Source organism: Micromesistius poutassou, assembly GCF_964030765.1.
Source record: "Micromesistius poutassou genome assembly, chromosome: 16".
Lineage (NCBI taxonomy): Eukaryota > Metazoa > Chordata > Actinopteri > Gadiformes > Gadidae > Micromesistius > Micromesistius poutassou.
Genome location: NC_140286.1, coordinates 6,715,341 through 6,738,181, shown reverse-complemented (window position 1 = coordinate 6,738,181; position 22,841 = coordinate 6,715,341). Strand labels below are relative to the sequence as shown.

The window sequence follows — 22,841 nt, the reverse complement described above, 5'->3', positions numbered from 1 at the left end:
ACAATGCCAAATATGGCAGACACCTTCAGATATGAGACCCCTCTGGTTTTTGACTTTGCCTTTTTGGAAGCTCGAGCTTCCAAAAAGGCAAAGTCAAAAAACTGACCTTCATATATCTGAAGGTGTCTGCCATATTTGGCATTCTAATTTCATCTTAAACAACGCTCATTATCCATCCCCGTGCGGTCTTACCTATTATTAAATAATAATAAAAAAATAATAATTATAAAAATATATATAAATATATATAAAAACAGATTTAAAAAAGATATTAAAAAAATATGAAAAAAAATTATATTAAAAAAAGATATTTAAAAAAATTATCAAAAAAAATTTATGAAAAAAAAAATTATATAAAAAAAAATTATATAAAAAAAATGTAAATTAAATAAAAAATTATATAAAAAAAATGTAAATTAAAAAAATAATAAAAAAAATTGGACCTGCGCACAAATGTTTTTTTTTGGACCTGCGCGCGCATCTTTTTTTGGACATGCGCATGCGCATCTTTTTTTGGACCTGCGCGCGCATCTTTTTTTTGCACATGCGCACGCGCATCTTTTTTTGGACATGCGCACGCGCATCTTTTTTTGGACATGCGCGCGCAGATCCATAAAAAGATGTGCATGCGCATGTCAAAAAAAAAGATGCGCGCGCAGGTCCAAAAAAAAACTTTTTTTATTATTTTTTTAATTTATTATTTTTTTTTATTATTTTTTTTTATATAATTTTTTTTTTATACAATTTTTTTTTTGATAATTTTTTTTCATAATTTTTTTCATATCTTTTTTTAATATAATTTTTTTTTTCATATTTTTTTAATATCTTTTTTAAATCTGTTTTTTAATATATTTATATAATTATTCTTATTTTATTATTTAATAATAGGTAAGACCGCACGGGGATGGATAATGAGCGTTGTTTAAGATGAAATTACAATGCCAAATATGGCAGACACCTTCAGATATATGAGAGACCCCCTCAGTTTTTTGACTTTGTTGCCTTTTTGGGAGCTTGGTTCCCTCTGGCTCCCACGTAATTCGAACACTGATTTATACATTTGCAGGGCATGTTAAATAAGTGCGGTGTAAAACCAAAGATAATACCGTTAGCATCTACAACTTGTATTTAATAAGCCTAAATTGTTGTGCTCTGTCCTGATTGGCTGAAGAGAAATAGCCACATCGTTGCGTTCTAAAACTGGACCTGGCGATTTGACATGTTCAATCTTTGGGGACTCCTTGCAACGGCATCAGCCGCCTTGCGACGACCAGTTCACACTGCTGCAACTTTTCCCCTGCGACGTCCCAAAAGAGTCTCGTTGCGTCGCGAATCTTTGGTCTGAACTGGTCTTAGGAGACTATGTGGCATCAATGATGAATTTACCTTAACATGTTCGCTGTAACTGTTGTAATTAGAATAGTTGGTTGAATAATGGACTAGGCCAACATGGACGCAAGATAACCTAATGTGCTATAATGATATTGCTTTTGATAAGGGTGATGTGTACCTTTTTCTAAATATTGTTGTTTTATATATATATATATAAATTTAAATATGGTATCACTATTAAAATGTGACTGTTTCTGTATACAAATGTTATATCTCCTGTACATGTTTGTATATAATCATATTATAGTAGGCCTGCCTGTGGTGTAACTTTGGTGATTTGGATACACTGTGACCCCAAACACACTCGTGTGTCTTGGGGTGATTGGGTGATTGGCAGGCGAGCCTATAAAAGGCCGCTGCGCCCTGTGGCGCATCACGTACAAGGAACACGGATGAAGGGCTAGACCCGAAATGTTTCCCCTTGTTTATGTGTCCTGTAATTGTTGTTTCGGCTTTTAAAATACTTTTGGAACTTCTCAGCCCTAGTGTGCGATCTCCCCATTCTTTACTTGATAAACACTTAAAACATTAGTTTGCCAGCTGCTGGTCAGAGATGACTATGGGCATCAAGAGAATTAACATGAAAAAGTTCTGTTAAAATTCACATAACATGTCATTCACAGCTGTCTTGACACGTATGGCTTCACAGGTCTAACTTGAAATTACATTCTGCATTAACATTTTGCTAGAACAATCAATGTAGCAATGTAACAATGTATAAAAAATATAAATAAAATAAATCGATGTCAAATTTCACGTTGCCTTTTTAGCAATAACTACATAACTTACAAATGGGTGTAACACACATTTTACAAACTTTTGAGTTATTAACCAGCAATTAGTCTGAGAACACAACACAAAACAATTATGTGAACTTGTCAAATTTCACAGCTGCTAATCAGAGCTGACTCCAAGAGGGAAAACCTGTTTCTTTATTTCACTTTTCTTTTTGCAACGTTTAGACAAGACAAAGCTTTTTTTTTTGAGATCGCACACAGAGCATTTTGGGCCATTATCCAGGAACACGTGTTTCAAAGGTGTACTTAAGGTCCTCCGGATAGGAAATATTGAGTGCATAAAGGAGGGCGAGAAGGTAGGCCATGGGAGTATCCGGAAGGTCCTTTACTACTATGGAGTCCTCTAAGATGAGTGCGATGTTTTGGATCTTGGGGGATGAGGCTTCAGCCACACAGGACATAATTCCCTTGGCAGCCACGTCATCTGGATCAGTTTCCTGTTTGAGGACATTAAGAAATATGATTTTCAATTCAAACTCACATCACATACTACATGTCTTGTAGGGAGCCAGGCATCTCAAATTGGATTGTCATATCCAATATGAAGTTGTCTGTCATTTTAGCTTTGTTGTTGAAGGACCATTCCGGTGTATACTGATCCATATCCCCGTCATTCAAGCCTATCTGGTGCTGTCCATGGGAAAAATGAGAAAATTTGTAAAGCTGACTTAATGTGGTATTCAATAACACACAAGTTTAAGCAAGCACTCCGATTGGTCAATTCCCATTCTAGATTGTGTTTAAATGCCTGGTGAAAGAACGGACAAAAATAATGTACCTAATTACAGAAAGTATCGCTACGCTAACTAGCTGAAACTACTTTCATGAGCCTAGTTTCCATAACAACGTTCAACTGTTACATTGTTTCACTTGCGCAGTAGGAACGAGGCGCTTTTACTATAGGAACTATTTTCTGATGGAGATGAACTCGGGCAGAAAGCTTGAATTTGAGGGCAAATTAACCCACAATATGAAAACATTTTACAATATTGTTGATAATGAAGATGGTTTGTGTTATTGATTTGCAATCTTACACTCGATGGTGTTCTTGAATGTCATTATTGGTACTTGAAGCACAGGACTTCGGAACTCGGCGCAAGCGCCTCGTTCCTACGGCTGTGCTTTGCGTACCAATGATATTCAAGAACGCCATCTTGTGTAAGATTGCTTAAAAGAACCGATCACAGGTGGCCAGAGTAGAATATGTGACATCCACTATCCCTCAGCACAAGTTCTTCCCAGGGCCAGAGCCGTATATAGAGAGAGTTCCGCCAACTCTGTTTAGAACGTTCAGGACAATTCTGTCGTGAATTGGTTCAAAGGTAGTCACGTGTTTTGTGTACGCCATCTAAACATTAATCAATCGTCATTACCATGCTATCAAGGCAAGTGCGACAACTTACAAGAGAGGAATATATATCTGTAATATCATTACTTTTCGAAAGAAAATGTTGTGTTGTGTAGCCTATGGTTGCTCTCTAAGGCCCGGACGTGGTAAACGTCTGCATCATTTCCCTCAGGACCCTACTAGGAGGAAATTGTGGGAGCAGAGGGTCAGAAGGATGAACTGGAAGCCGAATATTTTTTCCTTGTTGTGTGAGGTAAGAACATTTCTATCATGGACTTTGTAAAGAAAACACATTTGGAAAATATTATTGTACCCCATCAATTCATGGCATGTTTCGAAAAAAGTACTAACCAAAGTGAATTTGATTTGAACTTAGCCTAGTAGTGTTAAGCTACACAATGTTCGCTAGCTCTTTGCGCCTTTTTTATGCTAATGCTAGCACTGAACTCCGGGACAAACAACCTGCATCTGCCGTCTGTATTTTTCCACCAGGCTCTTTTATGCATAAGTATGCACTGGTTAGATGCCATTCTGTGAAAATCTATGCAAATTTTAGAATAATGACAACTATTAATACTACATCATTGCAAGGCTAGCCTACTTGACGTGCTATCTTTCTGCACTGCCGCATTTTACCCTGCATTCTTTCAAAACACCGGCTGCATTGTCTTTGTTTATGTTCATGCATGTCAGAAAGATTGTGATTAACTTTGCACGGAAATCATGTGGATATATTGCAAACAAATGCCCTTTTGCAGCATTGCTTGGTCAGCTATTTCTCGAGTTAGATAATACATGGTCAGTTCATGTTTGCTGGAGAGATTTATGTTACTCTTGTCTAGAGTCTAGTGCAAACAGCATGGTGCCAAAGCGCTTATGTAATCCATGCAATAACTATGCATTGGTTAGATGCCATTCTGTGAAAATCCATTACCATCATTTACTTTCTCTTTGAAATTGCATTAAAATGTCTGACTCCGTTTGTAGGACCACTTCGATGAGACACAGTTAGAGTCACAGAGCTGATGGTGTTAGGAAGCTCAAGCCAAATTCCATCCCAACACTGTTCGTCTTCACCCCACCGACACCGCCCAGCAGACCCACCAAACGAAACGGACTGAAGATGAACCATCTCTGAATGCAAACATTCAGAATGTATTCAGAATGTATTATACGCTATATAGTGTAAGAAGTAAAGATATTAAAGATTGTCTAATACAAAATGTATACTTTTACCGTAATATTTGAGATGTTTTAATGGCTCTTCCCTGATTTCACTGTTGATAATTTAATTTGAATATTGAATATGAATTTTCCTGTTGGAGGATCTTCCTGAGAGTCTGTTTAAATGTTGTACAAATTATTGCGTACTGCTAGGATTTGAATGCAAACATTCAGAATGTATTATAAGTTATAGTCTAAGAAGTAACCAAAGTTATTTTTATATTGCTAACGTCTGATTAATTTTTTATGAAAGAGAAAACTCTTTAATTGATAAACAAAATCATACGTGTATGGTCTTTTTTCCCTTGGGCATTAGTCATCAGTCAGACTTTTAACAATAGACAGTCTGATCATGACACCTAAGTAGGCTACGAGAAGGGTTAATTTGATGTTTAGGGGAAATATTTATAGTCTAGATTAAAATAAATAACCAAGAAGTTGTAATTTTTAGCCAATGTCTCAATAAGTAATCGTAGGCTACACGGCGACGGCTATCGGAGAAGGTGAACGCGGCTCCACTGATAGGCAATCAGGGCTCCAGAGTGCGACCTAATTTCTTAAGGTGTGAGTTAAAATTTTATGAGGTCGCTCCGGTGCTACTTGCAGGAGGACGAGCAGATATGAAGCGGTCGATAGTAGACTATTTTAAGAAGAAAAATGTCTCGGAGGAGGAAACAAATGAGGCTGTTGAAGAGGACAGTGACAGGTTGGCGAAAGAGGCGGGGGGCAGTGGGGAGAAAAAAAAAAGTATTGTTTTCAACAAAAATGGCTGGCGCAGTTCCTGTGGTTGCGTTATGAGGGACAAACCATGGTGTGTGTACTGCAGGACATGTGGCCCGTCCGTTGAAGGCAAAACACATTTTGTAAATGGGTCTACACAATTCAAAGTTCAGTCATTAAAATTACACAATGAAAGCCAAAAGCACAAGACGTGCAGGGACCGCTGCATCACATGAAGCTCCCAGTCTCTCCCCACCTCATTTAATCGGATAGATGAGACCAATCGCTCGGCGGAGAATGAACAAATGATCATCAAGTTTAACACCGCCTACAACATCGCTAAAGAGGAACGAAGAATAACGGACTGAACGTCAACCCCACATATTCCAACGACACTGCGTGTGCACAATTTGTGGGAGTTATAGCAGACACACTCAAGGGAAAGACCGCTGACAAAGTCGCATCCTCCCCCTACCTCTCGTTCATGCTTGACGGTTCCACTGACAAATCCACCAAAGAGTGCGAGATTATATATGCCCGTATCGTTGAAGATGGAAAACCAATATTCTTATTGGCCATATTGTGGTTGAACATGGCCATGCAGAAGGTAAGGAGTGTGTCTCATATAGCCAAATGATAATAACTATATGGAAAAATGCTCTATAGGTAAATTATAATTTCCGTTAGAATTCAATTATTATTTAATGCCATCATGCCCAGGTATCTTATAAAAACACACAGAATTGTGTGTGTGTGTGTGTGTGTGTATAAATATTCCATGTCATGTGCTTATTTTAAGGCGTTTATCTATCTTTATTTTTATTCTTTATCTATTTATTTGTCAATCTTTCATAAACATAAGGTCATGTATTAATAACACGCTTTACAAAGAAAAATATGGTGCTACCTAATTTGTTTTGGTGCTACTAAATGAAAAGCTAGGTGGCACCAGTGCTACCTGTCAAAAAGTTAGTCTGGAGCCCTGTAGGTGATGTAGGCAAAATTGTCGGTCTTCTCGAGACGTTCAAGATGATATATTTGTAAAAGCGTATATATTTTAGCAAAGTATGAGAAACCTTTTAACATTCACAAACAGTTTATGATGATAATGATAATTGTATAATAATAATATAATAATATTGTTGCAACATCCCATCTTCGTTCCATTGGCAGACGTTGTACAGTGAGCTGACTTGGGTCTACAAGATGGCACCCATGATTTCAGTTGGCAGAACTCTCTCTATATACGGCTCTGCCCAGGGCTATGTGATGCACCCGCTGCAGAGCAGCAATCACACCTCCATCATCAAATTTGCTGCTGCAATGGGTTGGTGCACCTGATCAGCAGAAACAACAATCAAATAGGCCTATACCTAAAAAGGAGCCCTATGAATTAATAAGCCATTTAAAAAGGCCCCATAGCATGAAATTTTCACTTTGAGGTTTTCTAACATTAAGTCGAGTTCCCCTAGCCTCCCTATGGTCCCCCAGTAGCTAAAAATTGCGTTAGGTGTAAACCGAGAAGTAGCTATCTTGCGCCGTCTTTGAAAAAAGGATCGCTGAACGATTCGATTTGACTTCCGGCCCCATATGACGTCATATGAGGCCATGTTACCTCCCCTTTCTCTGCTTGGCCCGCCCAGAGAATTTGGCCCGCCAATGAGACAATGAGCTAGGACCGTGCGAGCGCCACATGTGTGTGTGTGAATACACACTGTAACGCAAGTGTTCTTTGTTATTTGGATAACCGTTCCGCTGTTGGTGTAAAGGCCCATTCACACCCTACGGTAAATACGGATACGGACGCTTTTGTCTGGTCCTGGAGGTCGTCCGTCAGTGGGTCTGTCGCCTCTGAGCTTACGAATCCGGAGTGCTCCGGACAAACCGGAGCACTACCACCGGAGATCGAGGCGGCAGTAGCGGCAGAAGTCCCAACCACGAGAGTAGTAGGCCTATAATAACTGATATGTATATATATTGTATTTAACGTTTTATACTTATATTATACTATATACTTGACCTTATAATTTTATTGTACACCTGCTTTGGCAATGCAAATGTATATTTTTTTATGCCAATAAAACTTTTTTGAATTTAAATTTTGAGCGGAGAATCTGCAGGTTGGTGAGGGGTGCCACATGCCATTGGTTGAGAAGGAATTGGGAACCGCGACATGGAGGAAAAAAGGATTGTTTCCTAGGATTGTCCGTCGGAGCCCCGCTGTAGCGGGCAGTGGGGCTGGGCGGGCAGCCCCGGGGTTGGCCAGCGTTCAGCAGGTAGCCCCGGGGGTGGCCAGCGGGCAGCGGGGCTCAGACAGACCGCTGCCGTGGCAGCAGGGCTGGGCGGGCAGCCCCGGGGGCGACCAGCGTTCCGCGGGGCTCCGACGGACAATCCTGGGCAACAATCCTTTTCTCCTCCATGTTGCGGTTCCCAATTCCTTCTCAACCAACCCGACGGAGACAACCCCGGGCAACAATCCCCTTCTCCTCCATTTCATTTCTCTGTTGAGTCTGTAGCCTACTTAATATTGACGTGGAAGTGGAAGAACCAGAGGCGTCTGAGAACCCGTCGCAGTCGTTTGAGATTCATAATATCATACAGAGGCGCAAACAGCTTTTGACCATGATAATATATATTATATAGATATCTAAATATAATATGATATTATTTAGATATAGAGCTCCAGAACTCCCGCCGGAGCACCCGGAGTGTTCAGTGTTCCACTGTAAACACTAGCGCATGGTACCGTGGCTGCAAGCTGCTCAGGGCCACACTCCCACCCTCCACCTTGACCCGCCTCTAAAAACGGCACGTTTGTGGAGAGCTCATTGTGGGACTGGCTCATAGTGGCTGTAACTCTGCACCAAGGCTGAATTTCTTAAACGTCTTCAAGTACTGTATTAGGGGCCCACTAACACCTTTATTAAAGCATCCATAAAATAGCATGCCATGGAACCTTTAAACAAATAACATTTCCTAGCATTCAGCTAATATCTCCTCATGATCCAATAGCTATGCGACCCCTGAGGGTGTTGTAAAAAAACTCTGGTCTTCTCAGCAGCACGTAGGCTGATAACTATGAAAACTATGTAAACTACACTACCGTAATTTCCTGCACATAGGCCGCATCGTGGACAAACCGCAAGCCTTTAATTTATGTATTAAAAAAACAATTGTGTGCATGAGAACGGTGAGAGCACATCAAACCCGCGTAGCAGCTAGGACCCGTCTTTCTTTACTGTCTCCGAGTGTGTGTCGCTGTTAAACACCTGACAATGAAGTGGTTTACCATGATAAGACCGCCATATGAATCTGGATAAAATTAATAAAGACAGGATTTGGTCTCCTATATTTCCTATGCAGGATAACTCATGTGTGTTTTCATTGAAAACAAGAACATTCAAAGTGATCCTAAACTTTAAACCTACTCTACGTTCTGTTGGGCAAAAGCATCAACCAAGAAATTTAAACAAATAATACAAACTGAACTTCCACCATCATGCATAGCGCACATTTAAACAGATAAAAGAGCAAAGAGGAGCCAGCTCAATAAAAGCATCTTCCCTCATGGTATAATCTATCTATCTATCTATAATCTATGGTATAATTCACCCCTGTGAGATGCGTGCCAGCTCACCAGCATAACCTGCAATATCCACAAAACCAAGGAAATGGTTCCAACCCAATGTAGAAGAGTATATCACCCTTGTAGTTATGTGGCCCAGAACATTTGACTCGGACTGTAAGAAAAATAATAGCTTGTAGCCTGTAGAGGCCTAGACCTAATCACTAGTATCAAAAGAATGACCTGACAGGTGGTGAGTGATATGGCTGTGATCTAGCCCCCTAGTTCTAGCCAAAGCAGGTAGCCTCGGTCTAACATCTGCCGACAACAACCTGTATATCAAAGCAGCATCTTCCTCATGGTATAATCTGAAACCCCTGTCAAATGCGCTAGAGGGACTCACTTCACAACCAATAAGCTTTTATATAAGACAGGCAATTAACTTCCCTTCCCTCTCTCAAGCAGTCCGAGGGCGAAACAGAAATAAACTTTCAGATTTTCTAGTATTTTCAATTACAGTATCTTCATATTAATGACCATTAATACTTACAAGACACTGCTTGAAAAGTAGATTAGGATCTTCACATAGGAACATAGGAACACAGGAAGTCCTTTCATGGCTGCTTCCTTGCCGTGTCTGACGATGTTGGTGGTCTCAAAGAAAAAAAGAAAAAACAGAAAGATAGCTCTAATAATAGCAAGACTAATTGTAATTCAACAGATTGAATTTCATCTTGGCAAAAGTATTGTTTGGTACTGTACTGTGCACACACCTCATCATCAAGCTTTCTCAGTATCTCCTTCAGATCCTTGCCAAACTCTGTTCGGGCGCGGTACAAACTCAGCAGTAGGGGCGCATATTTTTCTACAGCAGCTCTGAATGTTCCGAGTAGATCTTTGTTTGTAATACAGAAAAACTCCTCACAAATCTGTAAAATGCAGGAATAAACAAATATGTACAGAGGAATAGTAAGTAAATTGGGAGAATTTGTAACCTGTCAAAAATTGTCTATAGCCATTATCATTTTTAAAAGCATTTACAGCCTCTCCAGGTTGTAGTGGGTGCCTGCTTGCGTGAATGAACGTGCGTGCACGTGTGTTCGTGCGTGTGTGTCGTCGCTTATTCGCTTCAAATACTTTTTCTTTTCAAAACTTGGGAATTAATACGGCGCGGTAAATAAAGTATTTAAAGCGAATAAGGGACGCTGTTTTTGAACGAATAGTTTTGGACGCATGCATCGGCTTTGAGTTTGTTACTTTGAAATCACACACACACACACACACACACACACACACACACACACACACACACACACACACACACACACACACACACACACACACACACACACACACACACACACACACACACACACACACACACACACACACACACACACACCTGCCCGAGTGATGCCGCAGCGCGTTGACTAGTCCGTTCTGAGGCGTCCATAGGCTTTATGGTTTGTGTGTTTGAAAGCCGTGACACTCCTTTACCAGTTGGCCTGAAATACTCGACTTGATTCGGAGCACTCACCTGCCTCAGCCATTTTTCATATCAAAGCAGTGAAGGCGGGGGGAGGGTGAAGAAAGAGGATAGCAGATTAACCAGCAGGGCGCGCACAGCGCAGACTTGTGCGGAGGTGAACTTACAGTGAGCCGTTTGACGGGAGAACAAAAATAAATAGGCGGTCGACTGACCGCGGCACTAGTCTCAATGTGCTACGACCAACAACTCTGGTGGTCTGATCACGTGCTAAGTGCATGATGCCTGTAGTGCTAAGGCGAACTCACCGACGAGAAACTGTGTCAATTTCCAATGGATAGTGTAGCCCAGGGGTCCAAACTTTTCACCTACCATAATCTAAGATCCGAATCATCAAGCTGGGGCTAATATTCAGATCTTAGCGCCGCCGCCGGGGGGCTCCGCGGTCGGGGTTCCGCCGCCGGCGATAGGCCCGGTCAGGAATCTAGCTAAGATCTGCTAAGAGCTGAATGGCCCGGTGGTTGGGGACCGCTGGTGTAGCCTATCTATGGGCAATTAAAATGCATGAAAAGGCCATGCTGTATGGATAACGCGAACACATTGGGTACCTACATCTAATAGAAAAGTATTCATCGAACCGCAGGCCTTGACTAGGCTAGTCTACATAAAAAAGACGTGTGCAACTAGCCTAGCTAAACACCGAATTGTGTTCTCATTTAGGAATGAGGAGTTGACGTCACGGCACAGTAAGCCGTGTAAGCCCCCCCCCCCTTTCCGCCATGTTGGTAGGTACGCCCCTCCGAGTGCAGCTGAGCTTTGCGTTATTGTTGACACGGTAGCTGCTAGCAGAGGAGGTTGTTGAAATTCTTTACTGTTTTAACAATGCCTGGAAGCAACTGCTGCGTTAAAAACTGCTCCAATGCCTCACACGATCGCCGAGGAAACCGTAAGAACAGTGGGCTACAGTTTTTTATGTTCCCTAAATGGAGAACGCACTTAGGAGAGTAATGGTGCCTTCTATTTGTCCACCCGACTCGATCTGCGAGTCGGATTTCCGAGTTACGAACCGGAAGTTGCAAATAGCACGCCCCCAAGGTCGTAAAAACGACTCGTCAACTCGTCTGAACTCAAAGGACCCCGAGTTCAGTAACAAAGATGGCTACTCCGAGCATCACATGTAGTAAACATTGTGGTTTTCTACTATTTTAAGCACTTGTGTTTTTGTTGTAACCAAATGAAGAAGTCGTACACATAGCACTGTATACTGTTACCTATAGGCATGTCGTTACAGTCTTCTTATGTGTTAAATACCGCCTATTTGGTAGCTTGTGCCGCTGAAATTGGCTAGAGACGCTCCATATTGCTATGACAACAATGCCGATTCTTGAGCAGAAAGCAGAGCTCCGACTCGTCTTGTTGTGTGCCAAATAGAACGGGGTCACTCGTTTTATGAGACGGATGTGACGCCACACCCGAGCTGCAAGTCGCGATTACGAGACAAATAGAAGGCACCATGTATCCGACACGAGGAGACGTCGGATTTCTTGGGTGGCTGCAATCTGAAGAAAGGACCTTACTTTCGATAACATTCCCCAGTCGATAAGAGTGTGTTCTCTGCATTTCCACTCAGGTACGTTCTCTAAAAATGTCTTTAAATTTGTTTATGTTGTCGTCTCTTAAAGCCACGAAGTGTACCTTATGTTGGTGCGAACCCTGAAGTGCATCTGAAGTTGTTTTCTAGCAGCTAGCTAGCTACCTAACAAACTGTTGCTTCTTAGAAAATGCTCGATGGCCCAACCATTAATGTTGTTTTAAACAAAACTAGTTGAGATTCAGTTCATGACATTAGTGTTTCCCATGATTGTTTTGAGCTTAACTAACACATTTTCTGTAAAAACTTAAAGCATTGATTACATTGCATTAAAGCATCGATTGTAATTAAAGCATTGATTACATTGAGTTTTCATAATCTAATTATTCTGTTCTAGGTAAACCATCATATGAGATGGTCGAGAACCACCCTGACTGGACACCATCTTTGCGGATAGGCCACAGTGATGTCAAGCCAACAGATGGAGCGAGATATCAGCGGCATGTAATGCGCAGCAGGACCCAGCGCCAGGAGCAAGTGCCACCGCTGGCAGAGCATCAGGAGCAGCAGCCTCCATCCCCGACAGAGGAGCAGCGGCCTCCATCCCCGACAGAGGAGCAGCGGCCTCCATCCCCAGCACAGGAGCAGCGGCCTCCATCCCCGACAGAGGAGCAGCGGCCTCCATCCCCGACAGAGGAGCAGCGGCCTCCATCCCTGACAGAGGAGCAGCGGCCTCCATCCCTGACAGAGGAGCAGCAGCCTCCATCCCTGACAGAGGAGCAGCAGCCTCCATCCCCAGCACAGGAGCAGCGGCCTCCATCCCCGACAGAGGAGCAGCGGCCTCCATCCCCAGCACAGGAGCAGCGGCCGCCATCCCCGACAGAGGAGCAGCGGCCTCCATCCCCGACAGAGGAGCAGCGGCCGCCATCCCCAGCACAGGAGCAGCGGCCTCCATCCCCGACAGAGGAGCAGCGGCCTCCATCCCCGACAGAGGAGCAGCGGCCGCCATCCCCAGCACAGGACCAGCGACCGCCATCCCCAGCACAGGACCTGGAATGTGGACTCTGCACATCTAGAGGAGATGTAATCAGCAGTCTTTTGGAGGAAAACAGAAAGCTGAAGGAGGAGCTTGATGAGTACCGGATGAATGAGAACTTTCTGAGTGGTGATGATAACAAGTATTACACAGGACTTGCAAGCTATGTAATGTTTCAGACACTTCTATGCAGTCTCACCCCATATCTGCCTCAAGGTAGGATGAAGAAACTCTCACCCTTCCAGCTTGTCCTGTTGACTCTAATGCGCCTCAGACTAGACCTGCCAGTGAAGCACATCAGCCATCTGTTTCGGGTACACAGGACAACAGTCAGTGATGCCTTTCACCATACCCTTGGAGTGATGTATGCACGGCTGTGTCCATTAGTGCACTGGCCAAGCAGAGACTTTATTGACGATTATGCCACACCAGTTCGTGGAATCGTTCGGGAAAAATGTAGCCGCCATTGTGGATTGTTTTGAGCCGTTTATTGAAAAACCCTCAAATGTACTGGCAAGGGCACAGACTTTCTCTCAGTATAAACATGCATACACCATGAAGTACCTAATTACACCCTTACACCTAAAGGGTGTAATTTCTTTCATATCCCAAGGGTGGGGTGGGCGCACTGACAAACGTATAACAGAGCAAAGTGGTTTCCTCAACAAACTGTTGCCAGGTGACATTGTGCTGGCAGATAGGGGCTTTAATATCAGGGAAAGTGTGGGTATGATGTGTGCTGAAGTTAAGGTACCTACGTTCACAAGGGGTCGTGCACAGCTGGATGCGAAAGATGTGGAGGAGACTAGGGCCATAGCACATCTCAGGATTCATGTTGAGAGGGTGATTGGTGTTGTGCGCAACAAATTTAAATTCTTACACTCCACTGTACCTGTGAACATGCTCATCAAATGTGAGGGTGAAAACCTAATGCCGTTGGATAAGATTGTCACTGTTTGCTGTGCCTTAACAAATGTGTAAAAGTGTTGTTTGAGTGCCTCCTTACTGTTTCGTGTTGAAATAAATTCTTGAAACAACATGATATGGCATGACATTATTTATTGAGAACTGTTAGAATAGAAATAGAACTATAAATTGAATAAATAGAAATTGACAGTGCAACATTTCAAAAGGTTGAAACAGTAAACAGTGCAAAAGAACAATGTGCATTTAAAAATAAACATTTAAAAATAGCAATAAAGAAATCAAAAAGAAATGTGCATGGATGTACAATCTCACTCAATCAACACTATTCAGCACAAGAAGGGCAAAACCATGCAGTGTCAGCAGAAGGGGTGTCCACAAGCCCCACGCAATGGAAGTGATACCACTGAATTGTACAGTTCTGGTTGTCACAGGCCACCATTTGATTTGTTTGTTCGCTTTGGTGCTTTTGGGGCAGACTGCTTCCTTGGCCTCTTCACCACGGTCTGTGGCTGTAGTTCACGAAGCACACTGGGGCCAGGTGATGCTTGGGAGGTAGGTGGTATCGAGAAATATTGCACCGCAAGTTCAGGGAGAGCCACCTTCACAAAGAAGTCCTGTGCCTTCTGAAGCCGTGCATTCCAAAATGTTTTGTCTGGAGCTATGCGCAGAATCAGAGTCCTTCAATGTCCACACTACAAAGTCACAGTAGGCACTCTCTGTTACAAACAGTTGGGTCTGGACCTGGGTGTAGTACTGGTGGTTCTTCTTGAGGTGCACCTGACCATCAACAGCATGCAGTCAGAAGTTGCGGTCATCTGATGAGTACGCACCAAAGATTGTGCTGTCCTTGTACTTCGCGGGGCATTTCACTTCTATGCAGCCTTTCCCACAACAAGTGCAAGTAAGAATGGCATCTGGCGATGCTACTACCTGTGGGAAGGCCGGGTTGACAAAAAACCCACAAGTTTCCACTTGTTGATCGGTGTGCTGATCCTTTGTTTGGGCAGTGTATGCCTGCCTCGCTGTCTCCTCATGTTTGATGCCCCAACTGATGGCTGCTGTTCCCGGCCCACGTGTAGGATAACAAACGCTCTTTATGGTGGAGGGTGCTGGTGAACTAATGTCTGTTGCATAAACACAATGCATTAAGGAGGCTGTGATTCTTCCAGCCCGTGCAGCAAACCAAAGTGATGAGTTGTGCTGTCCCCCCTCTCTATCTGCACTGCCTGTTCCTCAGACACATCAGCAATGCTCCCTATGGTCTGGCAGTGCTTCTGCAGCGCAGGCAAGTCACTCCTATCAAGGCCGCTTCCATTAGCCAGAGACTGTAAGCTGCGGATGGGCAGACTAGGGTCTCTGAACTCATCGCAGTATTCGGGTAGCACACTCAAAATTGCTGATCTTGTCCCTGTCGTGCTGATTTCCTGGTAGAATACTGCTAGCTCTTCCGGTGTTGGTGTCGGTGTGTCATTGGCTGTTTTGGCTGGACGTGTTCTCAGCGCAGGACTATTGTGGGTCTCACCGTCTATTCGTCTGTTTAGAGACCTCTGTGTAGCTGCAGCAGATATGAAATTGATGCGTTGGCCAACCTCTGGCAGGACCTTGTTGATGCTGCTTGGCAGCTTCCAGTAGGCCGGTTCGTCTGTGACGGTGGCCTTCTCCTTTAACCGTACACAGGCATCGACCATAAACAGCAGGGCTCCGACATGGGTGCACGACTCCACTACACCAGCCATGCATGTACAGTGGGCCGAACACACTTGCCCCGATGGTGTGAGGATGACCCATGGGGTGAGTGGAGGCTCGCAGAGCCGTCGTGAATGCATGACCTGTTAGATACAAGAGGTAAATAAATTAGAGAAACAGTAAAAAGCCTTGAAGACAAGGGACACATTTTATTTCAAGTTACAGCCTAGTCTAGACCCCCATTTCCATTTGTATGCAGCTTTCCAGATTTACATTTGTCTGCAGCCTGAATCTCACAGACCTTTCATTCACACCGTTAATGGCTTGCTTTAGTCTAACCAGACCATTAACTACCCTAGCCTAACCAGAACTGGTTTGTCTACTTCGAAGCCCCCAACACACAATGCCTAGTATGTTTCATTGGGCTAAAATCAAATTAGCATAACAAGCTGCAAAACAAGTGGGAAGTTAATCTAACGTTTGTGTGCATGGAACACCTCGTTACAATCTAGTGTTTACGAAACAATCGTGGTAAATTACTTTGTCACTTTGGTCAACGCAATGTATTCACAACACATTAGTATTAGCATAAAACTCAAAAGGTGAAGCAACTTACCTTTGCCAGTACAACAGTGTTTTGAGCGTTTGGAGGCTTGTAGATGGCCAGGTCTTGCACCCAACCACAGCAGAATGTCTCATAGCTTTCTAGCGATTTATGGCTTTTAAATTCTTGCATCGTATATTGACTGATGCCAAAAACCAAGTAGTTCACTATGTCCATATATGTGCAAGGTGGTTAAAGGTCCAGGTCTCTGTCCCATTCTGCTGCAGGTAGCTCGTATGGGTCGACGTTGTTTAAGTCTGACAGCTTCTCCTCATACCTCTGCTTGGCGCTGGTAGTGAGTTTGTTCCTGTAAGGACCCTTTTCCTTCGCCTTATTCTTCTCCATTTATTTCTATCGTAATTTCTCCTGCGTCTCTGCGTCTATGTTTCCTCATCTGTCTGTATGCCGCTCTGACAACGTTTCTCCTGGCAACCGTGCTACCAGCATGGCGGATGGGCTCAAACCCCTCCCCTTCCCTCCCCAAAAACCACGTGACTCCTCATTCTCAAATTGAGAATGAGGAGTCACGTGGTTCACACAACTTCACACACCGTGTGAAGTTATTTTTTCGTTTCGGCAAGTATAATGTTTCGGCAAGTGTAATAATGTAGCCTATAGAACGTCGCCGGTTATTATCTAAAATAAGCCCCTTAAGGGAGAAGACACCGCTGCTTCAAGTCGGGGTCCGGTTCGTCCTGTCGGGGCCTACCGTAATTTCCCGCATACAGGCTGCATCATGGATAAACCGCAAGCCTTTCATTTATGTATTTAAAAAAGCAGAATAAGCCGCACCCATATAGGCCACACAAGTTTCAAATGCGCTAATTATGTAATGAATAGGCATATAAAACCCTTCAGCCAGTGATCACTGCAAATCGATGTTAAACTTGAACTTGCTTTTCCCCCCTTTAAGACCAACTAGGTCTACTGCTTGGTTGGCACGCATTATTTTTGTGCAGCAGCTATGGACCTGTCTTTCTTTAGGCCTAGGCTACTGTCTCCGAGTGCGTGTCGCTGTTTAAAACCTGACGAGGTGTTCACCAATGAGCTAGTTTAAATGAATAAAGACAGCAAGGATGCAGGGAGTTCAGCAAGGCTACAGCTGAAGATCAAGGTAAATAGGTGCTGATATATTTTAAACGTCAGCATTAGAGGAATTGACGTGTTCCCCGATGGACAAATTTAACGCACAACTGTGTGTTTATGCTGAGGCTGCTTTGCTTTTTGCTACCTGTCTGTGTGCGCCATGCGGGCTTTGCGCACCGTCAAGGGAAAGAGGCGGTGGTTGAAAAAAATATTTCGACCGCTTATTAAGTTCACTCGTTGCTTATAATGGTTTATTCGTTTCCCAGTATTTCATTAATTTAGAAGACAGTTGTTTGTTTGTTTGTTTTGGTGAAACACAACACTGCCAATGTGGCAGTGCATGCGCAACGGGGATTTATAAAGGTTAGGCCTACTGTACAGTGGCGGAGAATGCGTCAGGAGCTGAATCACCACTACGGTAGAGCTAAGAAGTTTCTACGAGCGCTTCAGACCAACCTTACCAACAAACGATACAAACAAAACCAACAAAATACATAGAAATGCCAAATAGTGATAACACGTCCATTAAGTCGCCGCCGGTCCAGATGTGTCAGACAGAACGTTCGCTTACCACTTTTGGAAATGCCATGTATACAGTACGTTCGGATCGCATGACAGGAATAGATCTATTCCGATTAGAAATCTATTCGGAACAGAAGTGTCCATGTAAACGGGGCTAGTGTTCACTGTTGTTTATCCATGATTTCAAATCTCCAATGGCTTTTTAGTGCAAACTATTGGGCCATAGGCTATTACGAAAGTAACTACTTGAGCGCTAGTTAAAGCCCAAATTACACAAAAATAACTTATTGAGTTTAAATTATTTGCTGACAGCTTGGTCCCCCCCAGTTCAAAAATCCCATCTGCGCCCCTGCTGTAAGGGACTCCACTTCTCATCAGCAGCTGTCCAGGGTAAACCTCAAGATCAACCTAGCTATACCAGCGTTTCCCACACATAGGCCATTGAACAACGAGCGCCACAAATTGATTCCGCTATTCATTATTCATTTAGTGGTCCACCCTGACATACAGGGCCGTAGTAAGGGTTTGAAAAATAGTGAGGTACCTCGCTGACCTCATAGCTAACATTGATTTTGGAAGTAAGCTAAATAACGTGGAAAATTTCAATTTATTTTCATCGTCAAAAGATATGGCAAGTTAACAGTGGCATAAGTAAGTCATCAAGGGCAACGGTACAATAATTGTTATGGGCCCCCCTCCTACCCAATACAAAAATAAATTACAATTAAAATACACTTACATAAAATTAGTGTGGGTTACTTAAACAAACAATTAAATCGATTCACATTCAACAGATAAACAGTATATCATATAATAACATGAAAATACATTTTATGAATCCATACATTTCAAAATTTCAAAACATGTTGGTCAAAGGCATGAGGCTTTCTGGGATATCTGTTAGGGGTTCTGGGATTGAGAGATCTGATTGTGTGGGGTTTTCGAGCAATCGGATTGTTTTTTTGTTTTTTTGACTAATGCCACCCCAGCCACTCTCTGTGCCCACCCCACCCCAACTCTGTGGAAGAGACAGTGGAGGAGGTAGTGGAGAAGATAGTGGAGGAGACAGTGGAGGAGGCAATGGAGAAGATTGTGGAGGAAACAGGAGAGGAAACAGAAACAGCTTATGAACTAAATGTAAAATAGCTGGACATTTTTTTTGAAGTATAAATTACAATTTTGTTGGGTGAAGGGTTGCCATATTTAACAGTTTAGGTCGCTCCGCCCCTGACACACGGAATCTCACTCCAAACTTTTCATGTAACTTGGCCGCCCTGCTGTAGACCTTCATCACAGAGGTATATCAGGAGGGTAACTCAAGGGTATCATGAATAACACAGACCCATAATTATCTTAATGAGCTCACCTGTGTGTCACCTTTGTGTCAATATTTACAGTCAATATTTGCAGTGCCGGTTGTGGACAGACAGTTCTGCTTGGAGGAACCGGAGGACTGCGACCCAGCGGCAGGAAGCTGTCTCTTTGCCTCCATAATGGCTGGCCCCATGGAAGCCCCCAACGGGGGCAAAGAGACAGCTTCCTGCCGCTGGGTCGCAGTCCTCCGGTTCCTCCAAGCAGAACTTAGTCTGTCTACAACCGGTCTGTGTGATGTTTGCCCCCAGATTAAACCATGAGACCCCCTGAAAGCCTCAAAAGCAAAATTTGAAGGGGGTCAAAAAAAAATATATATATATATATATTTTATTGTCACTAATGGTTATTTAAATGTGTTTAAGCTCACCATGTCCAGTATTCAGAATTGTAAACATTTATTCACAAATATGTTCTATTTTTTGCCAAGCGGAGCCAGCCAGTCCTGTGCTCGTATGCAAATTAGCCATGTGCGGCAAACAGAAGAAGGGCCCTATCTTGCGCCCGGTGCAATTGACTTTCTACACCGACGCATGTGTCGTTGCTAGTTTGCACCCAGCGCAATGCTGATTTTCCCCCGCAGCTACCAGGCACCACTACACTTGCGCCTGGAGAGGCGAAAAGGCGAAAAGAATGGGCGTGTTCCAGCGCAAATGATACTTGATAAATATACGTTGCTTGCTTGCGACGCAGCAAGCGCCTGCTAGTTGACCTGCCGGGCGGGACGATCAGTACTTCCCCACATAAAGAGCTTAGTTCTGATTGGATCGCTTCCCAAATCGTCCCGCTTACATTTTCGTCTCGTTTTTATTCGTTAACGAAAGTGTCAAAAGATTTCGTCATAGTTTTTGTCATCCTAAATTTATTTTTATTTAGTTATCGTCTCGCTTTCGTCAGACTGTAGACCCCCTCCCCCACCCCCAATGTTTTCTCAATGGATCTCCACGAATCACACAAGTCGCCGAAAGGTGACTAGTTTGCATGCCTGTGTGTATAGCCTACGTGTGTGTAAGCGTAGGCTATGTTGTAGTTCCGACCTGCCATGGCACGTCAAAATAGCAACAAGAACTGCGCTATCCGCTATAGACCTGGGCCCCGTTTCCCGAAGTTTATTGCAGTAATTTACCCCATACAGAAGGAAATGCAACAAAAAAATGACGGTGCCTAATTTAGGACAGGTCATCAACTTCGGACGACAGCAAGGGAACATTCCTAATTTTAGCCTAAATGCAACAGCTTCATGAATCAGACACTAAAGATAGAAACAACAGTCTCTTGTCTTCTCTTACTTGCACAACCTTTAAACCAAGTATCACTCTGTGGTTTTGGTGCGTAAGATGAGAGGGGTGCTTCTTAAAATGTGAACCACATTCAATATAACAAGTCTGTCAACATTTTGAGGCTTCAGTAAGGAATGGAGCCATGTTACCTCCAGAGATTCTACTGATAACTGAGCGACATGACCCTCATGGTCGAACCTCCTGATCCACAAATGTGGAGAAAATACGGAGGACATATGTGAAAACGGCTAATAGACGTTTTCAATGTTAGTCCAGTCATTTTAAGCCAAAATGGGTGTCAACCTAGAACAAATTGCAACAGAAGCAAACTCGATTTATTTTGTATCCTCAATATGTCCTGAGTAAGGAAAAAACAATCCCAGAAGAATCCCATTAGGGAAAAGTTTCATTCATACACCTATTCATTATTTTTCTGACATGAATAGGGTAAAATTGTAACATTTAGATATCACCATGAAAATTACTGAGTTGATTACTTACATCAAGACAAACAAAAAATGTATTACAAGCTTTTGAAAATAGTTAGTTAACATGGGCATATGGTGCATAATCTAACTATGTATGTGCTAAATACCTCTAAACTATAGAGGCAAACAAATGTCATAAGGGGCAGAGATTCAGTCATTCATTCAAGGTCCACTCAACTGTCAATCAACTGTCACTAAGCTGTCAGGTAAGAAAGATTGTTTGATCCAGCAACTTTTTATTTTACCTACCTTTTGTCTACTGCATTCTACTTACCCTTGTCTCCTGTTCTTCCCTGAGACTCACCCCCCAGAAACAGTCCCACGTACCAGGCCCCATCTCTGCATAATAATTAATAAAGGCTGGTTTTAAGTACTTCTTCCTGCCTATATGTATTACTGCTCATGGGTAGCCTAAATGGGTTCCATTCAGACCTTAACATTAAGTATTTTACTGTTATATGTCACAAGATTCAACAAGACATTTTCACCCGGCTATACCCATTGTTCTGTTGTGGTATTTATTTTTTAGCACATACATAAATAGATTATGCACCGTTTGCCCATGATAACAAACAATTTCAAAAAACTTGTAATACATTTTTTGTTTGTCTTGATGTGAGTAATCAACTCAGTCATTTTCATGGTGATATCTAAAGGTTAACATTTTTACCCTATTCACGTGAGAAAAGGAATGAAGGCGTATGAACAGGCTATATTTGGGTGTTTTTTGAAACTTTCCCCTGATGGGATTCTTCAGGGCTTCTTTTTCCATACTCAGGACATATTGAGGATACAAAAAGAGTTGAGTTTGCTTCTGTTTCAATTTGTTTGATATTTTTTCATAAAATGACTGGACTATGTCCCCCCTGAACTGAATACCCTTTCTGAAACTTGTAGTCGGAAATGCAGAGGTGTTTCCTTGTGCGGCATTTTCTAATATGTATAATGAAAAAGACAGAAGGATTCAACACTTCACCTATAGCCTAGTGAAGATAAGCTTATGATTCGGCCGTTCCCCAAAATAGCTTTTGTATTTAACAGCATTTAACAGCTTTCCTACACACCTTGCGGTTCCGGTGATACAACAATGAAATGTTGTTTGCAAAGACAGTTCTACTCTTTATGAAAGGGACACAACGTAGAAGAGAGAACCTGAAACTGCCATCGATCTACTGACGCTAGAATCAATCTTCAAAAACAAGAAGTTTAATGTTTAGTATCGATATTTTTGGATCAATCTGCCTACCCATAACCGACATACCAAGCAAATCTTGTGCAAATCCCTGCCTGACTTGTGAGATATCCTGCTGATGGACACTCGGACGGACAGTCAGACAGATAGATGGGGTGAAAACAGGGTGTAGGTTTTACCTACACCCTTTTAAGGGCTATAGAAGTGATACCTGATGAACCGGAATCATAAGAATGGCATTAGGTGAATGACTTTGATTTTAGCTCAGAAGATAGCTCAGGACATTGTGGTTTGAACCGAAAGCCCCTCCCATGTGTGGAAAATACTTTTTTGATGACGTACATCATGATCCTTTATTTATGATAGTTTTCCAATGCATCAATTGATCATTATGTAATGGAAATTTCATTAATTCCATCTCCATGTCCACCAGTGTTGTGCATGAACTAGTTCAAAAGAACTAGTTAATTGAACAAGTTCATTTATATATAAACTTTGAAATGAACGTAACATATTTTTAACTAAA

General features: G+C 42.6%; 1 protein-coding gene across 1 annotated transcript in view; it reads left to right on the top strand.

The window, feature by feature from the left end:
* apold1a (apolipoprotein L domain containing 1a) overlaps positions 1 to 19,618 on the top strand; it is a gene marked incomplete at both ends in the record, with an annotated part of 40,458 nt that extends 20,840 nt beyond the window's left edge. Inside the window, one exon of the mRNA XM_084481466.1 lies at positions 19,395 to 19,618. Within this exon, the coding sequence (XP_084337592.1) occupies positions 19,395 to 19,618 (224 nt within the window). The remainder of the gene's footprint in view (positions 1 to 19,394) is intronic.
* Between the last annotated feature and the right edge of the window lie 3,223 nt (positions 19,619 to 22,841).